Below are 6,931 nucleotides of genomic sequence, written 5' to 3' on the forward strand. Positions count from 1 at the left end.
CACAAGAAACTAAACTTTAAAAATAATACAAGACTAACAAAGGCTGACTTGGAACAGCCGCAAAAATGCGTCGGCGTTAAACATGTTTATGAGATCTCAATCCCCTCTATACCTCTAGCCAATGTAGAAAACTAAATGTATAACAATACGCACATTAAAATTCAGTTAAAGAGAAGTCCGAGTCTGATGTCAGAAGATGCAACCAAAAACAGTAAACAAAATGACAATAATACATAAATAACAACAGACTACTAGCAGTTAACTGACATGCCAGCTTTAGACTTCAATTAAACTGATAGAAAGATTATGATTTCATCAGATGAATATCAGGTACAATCCTTCTCGTTAGGGTTTTAGTATCATGCCATCAACACATCATATAAATATCAGACATAATCCTTCCCGTTATGTATTTATGTATGTATGTGTGTATGATTATATCAAACCTTAATTTGAATCATCATTTTTTTCATATATTACAAAGTGTAGCTATATCGGTTAGGGGACTTGTAACAATCTCACAATCAATGTATAATTTTCCTCATCATGGTTGTCACAAACAGCTTTGAACTAGTATAAATTTATTGTTTTGGTAATTTTCTTTAGATTTATGTACAATACACCAGTTGATAGAACAGATCAGTTAATATGAGTATCAATTAAAACAATACATGTGTCAATAATACAATAGTCAGGTACATACATTCTTGAATTTGAATGACGATTTTTAAATATCTTATTGTTCATAGTGTTATAATAAACTACACCAAACTAATAGACAACCATTATGGATTTAATTGATAACGGTGTTGTCATCGGATATTCATATTACCTTACAATGACGACGATAAGTAACAAAATGGCACAGGTAGCATCCAAAACATGTGAAATTTGTGTTAGCGCCTCAGGATCACAATACTGCTTAGAGTGCGAACAATATTTTTGCGAAAATTGTAAAATCTTTCATAAAAGACAGAAATTGTCAAAAAATCACCAGTTTCAGTCTTCAGAAGACGATATTCCGGAAGCTAAATCTAAATGTAAGGATCACAATGAAGATGTCAGTTTATTGTGTAATACATGTAACGTAGTAGTATGCAGCAAATGTGTAACTGGAAATCACAAAGGACATGCCTTTTCACAGCTTATGGATAGCATAACACAGCTGAAAGAGAAAACTAAAAAGAATGTGAGTAGAAAGGTACAGGAGGCAACTTTAAACATGGAAAAGATCGAAGAAGGTCAGCAGGCGTTTGCTATGAAGATTGAAGCAGTAGTTAAAACTATTACCGAGGAAGGTACACAGATAAAGGCTATGGTTGATAAATATATCGAACAGATGATTACATCGATCAAGAATCAATCCATGATGGAAAAAGACAAACTGGCAAAAGCAATGGCGGGTTATAACATGGTTTTGAAGTCGGGATCCATCTAGACAAGAAAATACACGAACTAGACAAGAAACTAAACGAGGGAAAATTGTTACAGTATTTACAGCTAATTACAGATGACATTGCGAAACTGAAAATCGAGCCTATACCAGAGTTTCCTAGCATACAGTATACTGCTAAGTCCGTCAAAGATAACGACATTAAACAGCTGTTTGGCATATTAGAAACAAGGTAAATTAATTGGAGATAATATGAGAAGAGTGTGTTTCTGTGTGTGGTACATTGTAATTTTTTGTTTCAGTTGTTCCATAGTTCTCCTCTTATATTTGATGTGTTTTCCCTCAGTTCTAGTTTGTAACACGGATCTGTTTTATTTCTCAATCGATTTATGAATTTTAAACAGCGGTATACTACTGCTGCCTTTATTTATATAGTTTACTACAATTTACAGTCGCACCAGTTGCTTTAGTATGGTTGTATAATTTTAATGTGACAATGTGTAATATTACAAGTTTGTTTTTCTATCTGGTTCATATATTGCATAATCAATATTCTGTTCTTCAAGATTAAAACTACATTTTTAAATAGTATCTCATAAAAACGCAGTGAAGATAGTTTGATTAAAAGAAAATGTGCGCATTAACATTTTACTACTCATACTCGATTAAAAACAAACTACAGTAAATTGGTTAGACAATACGCTGCATATACTTCTTTTCAATATAAAGTAATTCGGAGTACTTGTTTCAAACTACCACATGCTGGTGGTTCCTTAATTGTTTGATTTTCTTTTTTTGTAAATCAAGCATAACAGAACAAAATATGTAAACATATTAACTTGTTATGTTACAGTGATGCATGTACGCGACTAACAGCAGTTACAGAACAAGAATTGCTTAAACCAAAGAGGTAGGACCATGTGTTGATATCTTCTACAGTGTGACATTCATCACATTCACGCCTATCACAATGCTGAATGTTACTAGTATTGCCGAGACACAACAGAGGGAGTTATGAATAAAAAATACTTGTTTCAAATGATAAGATATAAGAACCGCACGGTTACAAACAAACGTTCTTTTTACATATTTTTTTTTTATTTAAAACTTTGCTTTTCATTATCGTTAGTATTTTTTTTCTCTTAATTTTACTAATCGTGACTTCAAAATAAATCTATTCTTATTGACCAATGAAGAAACAATAACCTACTCTTCATTTTTTCTACTTTGCTTAACGTCATACAAAACTTTAAATTAAAAAAAAATGATGCACAAGTTTTTTTTTATAACTAAATGGCTAGTTTTTATTATGAAACATTTGGACACTTACTTTTTTTCTCAAATAAATTCAGAATTTATCCAAAATTAGAAGAGGTTAACTTTTTAAAATTGTTTGCATCCAGGTTACAATTCGCCGATGCGTTTTCCGTATGCATTAAACTCAGCGTGATCTTTCTCGTAAAGATCTGATGATTGCAAAGCGCATGGATCTGTTATTAAAATAGACTTTTATCTTATTTTACATGTCAAACACGTTAACAATATCGATACTTCTTTGTTGATGGTTTACTATAAGGTGAAAATCGGTAAACTACTTGCATCAAAACACAACAAATAATAAGCTTATTTATTTTCACATCATAACAGACCGAGAGAAAAGAAAATTGACGATTACACGATATGGATGCGTAAAAGATTATCAAATCGTGCAGAGAAGACTACTGTTATGATATATACGTGCATTGTTGTCTGCTCTATGGTCGTTTTTTTTGTGTCTTTAACACATTCCCCAATTCCATTCTCGATGTTATTGGTTAAATAATTGGATAAACATTATTTTTCACCAGTCACTCGTTTCTTATGACTTTTACATAAAACAAAAGTGCAAACATTTCCAATATTTTGCCTCAGCTTAATACTCATTTTTAGCCATGGCGTTGTCAGTTTGTTTTAGATTTACGAGTTTGACTGTCCCTTTGGTATCTTTCGTCCCTCTTCTTTAATAATTTTTATTTAGCAAAGTTACCTATGTGTTCTGAAATAGTGATTGTTCATCTCTCCAATTTTCCATGAGATATTTTCAAATCGTAAAAAGGACGAAACTCCGTAAAACAAAAATCTATGGTCATGATAAGGCTATATGACAAATATGCCAATATACAATTAGCAAAGAAATACAAAAATAGAATAAAAATATGGTACGTTTATAATACTTGGTTGAAACATAAGTTGTGGAAAAAAACGAGCTGTAATTTGCTGATGACCTACGTATTTGGAAAACAAGTTATGATATAATGACAATGCCATGGCAAAATTGACACACACACAAAACAGAACGATGTGACGACGAACCCCATAAAAAACTATGGTGAACGATGGTACTCTCAAATGGTAATCAATTATGCGCTAAATGTGACACCAACGGACATATAAGGAATAAGAATTCCTAATGCAAGGCTTTCATCAATTTTCGGGTTTGAGGTTCTCAAAGTGTTTAACTCAAACATCACCGACGTGGTAAGTGTCACAGGTTTATCTTAATACCTTTGTTTTTGTATGTGGTCTAATGTTTTGACTAGTTTTTGAGTACTTGTTCAATGTTGATAATATCAAATAAACAAGAGTTATTCTTACATACTTAAACACATTGGTCATTTCAGTGAATACAAAGAGATTATTCAAACCAAGGATCAAGGAAAATTCCTGTTCAAATGTGGCAAGTGTGGGTGAGTTTCTTATAGGTACCAGGATTATAATTAAATACACCAGATGCGCGTGTCGTCTACATCAGTGACGTCAGGCCAAAATAGTTATAAGGCCAAACAATTACAAAGATGTAGAACATTGAGGACCAAAATTCCAAAAAGTTATGCCAAATACGGCTAAGGTAATATATTCCTGGAATAAGAAAATCCTTAGTTTTTTTCGAAAAATTTAAAGTTTTGTTACAATAAATTATTAAAACGACAATTTCAATGGACATTACGTTAATATGTATAATTATATTACATTTATGACACGGCGTATATAATGATTGACGAAAGAGAGGTTTTCCAATATAAATTTTCAAAGAAATGACGAATATTATGCGCGTTCTGGCATTTGTAAGAAGTTACAAAAATGTATTACCACAAAGATGTTTGCAATGTTTCAGAAAATCATTATGGAACTATTGACGTAAAACAAAAGTTTTTGAATACGTTTCCTTGTAGAAATTAACTCAGTTAGTACTTTGAGGTACTAAACCATTGTACGCAGGAAAATGGTTTGCATTGGCCATCGACGTTATGATTTTGCTTACCGAAAGAATGTTAAAAAAATTAATTCCTATAAGACACGCAGATCTTGTAAATATGTTAATGCGTTAAACAATAATGTTCAGAAAAAGAATTAAGCAGGTTTAATGGATTGCGAGTTGCCTTATTGGCACTCAATCCACATCTGCTAATATTTATTAGATATGCCAACAGTTACATCAATCGACGTTTTATAGATTTGTGGATACCGAACTTATGATGTAAAAGCATGATGTTGGTTGTGTCGTATATTAAGTAAGATAATCAAAAACATAACCTCATACATTGGTAAAAACTTGAGTTTCGATGGGAATTCCTTAACAACATAAAGCATAATCTATTTTTGAATTATTAAAGACACAGCGTACAAGCATCAATCATATACAGTTGATGATCTCACAAACATATTTAACCCCGCCGCATGTTTGCGCCTGTCCCAAGTTAGGAGCCTCTGGCCTTTGCTTTGTTAGTCTTGTATTATTTTAATTTTAGTTTCTTGTGTACAATTTGGAAATTAGTATGGCATTCATTATCACTGAACTAGTTCATATTTGTTTAGGGGCCAGCTGAAGGACGCCTCCGGGTGCCGGAATTTCTCGCTACATTGAAGACCTGTTGCTGACCTTCTGCTGTTGTTTTTTTTTTATTTGGTCGGGTTGTTGTCTCTTTGACACATTCCCCATTTCCATTCTCAATTTTATCACTATTAAGTCCAATCCGGGAAAAACAGTCATTTATACAACTTCCTGTTTGGGTCAGGCCGCCGAAAATAAAAGTCATCAGTAGTGAGTTGAGGGAGGGAAAACTGTAGAAAGCGATCATTAAGAAACTTTGATAGAGTATGATCCACTTGGTATGCCCCGACTACGATAGTAGAGGGGCATTATGTTTTCTAGTCTGTGTCTCCGTTCGTCCGTCTGTTCGTTAGTGCATCCGTCCGTTCGTTCGTCTGTGCTTCCGTTCGTCATGCTTCAGGTTAAAGTTTTTGGTCAAGGTAGTTTTTGATGAATCTGAAGTTCAATCAACTTGAAACTTAGTACAATTGTTGCTTATGATATGATCTTTCTAATTTTAAACCAAAATTAGATTTCTGACCCCAATTTCACGGTCCTCTGAAAATAGAAAATGAAATAGAAAATGAAAGTGTTACAGGTTAATGATGAAATTGAAGTCCAATCAACTTGAAACTTAGTGCATATGTTCCCTATATTATAATCTTTCTAATTTAAATGCCAAATTAGATTTTTATCCAATTTTACGGTCCATGGAACATGGAAAATGTTAGTTCGAGTGGGGCATCCGTGTACTTTGGACACATTCTTGTTCGAAATTAAAATTGAAGTAAAAAACATATTGTGTTTGAAGTATTAATGGTTGTTTAAACAGGTCTCATTTAAAAGTATCATGCATGGTGATTTGTTTAAACAGGGTCAACTGGATGAAAAAAAGTTGTGTAATTTTAGAACTTATCCTGAATCGATTTTAAAGTAGATCATCACTGAGAAGAAATTCACAGTCGAAATTCACGTCTTATGCAGCACGTGTAATACCTTTATTGTTATCTCAATAATGTCATACTTGTCCTTATGATTTCCAATCCATCTGTAGTTTTCTTTAGAAAAAATTAACTCATAAATGTATACCACAAAAGCATTCTTTCTGGGTTTTTTTCAGGAAGGAAGAGAGCACTGATAAGTAAGTACTATATAGTATGTCTACGAATAAAATTAGAAAATCACCATTTTCTTGGTATAAAATTGCTCATATCAGGAAAACAAAGTTGCAGTTACGCATAGATCAACTTCGTGAAATTACGTGAAATGATTTAATGTGTTTGACATCTGAATACTTTGTTCCTAAAATTGAATATTTGAAAAGATTATGAATAACTAACTACTTAAAATAACTGCTTTAATTCATGTCGAAACATTTAAACTTTTATAACAATTACAGATGTGTGTCTTTGACGCATACCCGGTTTCATTTTCTGATCTACTAGTATTATTTCCGTGCTCAGCCTACATATCTCACTACTAGGTAATGAACACGTGAACATTAGAGGATGTTCTTCCCGTAATATATATGTCTATTCCACATAGAAGCACATTATGCATAACTATAATTCCAAAACCTTTTCAAGACAAAGAATAAAAGAAATCTTACACAGTTCTTTTATTTTACTGTTGGATATAATGTTATTTACCGTCAAGCGTTGTAGAGTGACCTAGTTGGGCGAATGATT

The 6,931-nt window shown here is 32.6% G+C and overlaps 1 protein-coding gene and 1 long non-coding RNA gene across 2 annotated transcripts; both read left to right on the forward strand.

The window, feature by feature from the left end:
- The first annotated feature begins 859 nt into the window (after positions 1 to 859).
- Positions 860 to 1,438, forward strand: LOC134717581 (E3 ubiquitin-protein ligase TRIM71-like). The gene has a single exon (XM_063580075.1). It carries the CDS (start codon positions 860 to 862, stop codon positions 1,436 to 1,438), a length of 579 nt encoding a protein of 192 aa, XP_063436145.1.
- Positions 1,439 to 1,498: 60 nt separating this feature from the next.
- LOC134719401 (uncharacterized) lies at positions 1,499 to 6,384 on the forward strand. The gene is made up of 4 exons (XR_010107577.1): positions 1,499 to 1,625; positions 2,247 to 2,303; positions 4,054 to 4,119; positions 6,364 to 6,384. It is a non-coding gene; the product is annotated as an uncharacterized LOC134719401 (long non-coding RNA).
- The last annotated feature ends 547 nt before the right edge of the window (positions 6,385 to 6,931 follow it).

This window comes from Mytilus trossulus, chromosome 5 (genome assembly GCF_036588685.1).
Source record: "Mytilus trossulus isolate FHL-02 chromosome 5, PNRI_Mtr1.1.1.hap1, whole genome shotgun sequence".
Classification (NCBI taxonomy): Eukaryota; Metazoa; Mollusca; class Bivalvia; order Mytilida; family Mytilidae; genus Mytilus; species Mytilus trossulus.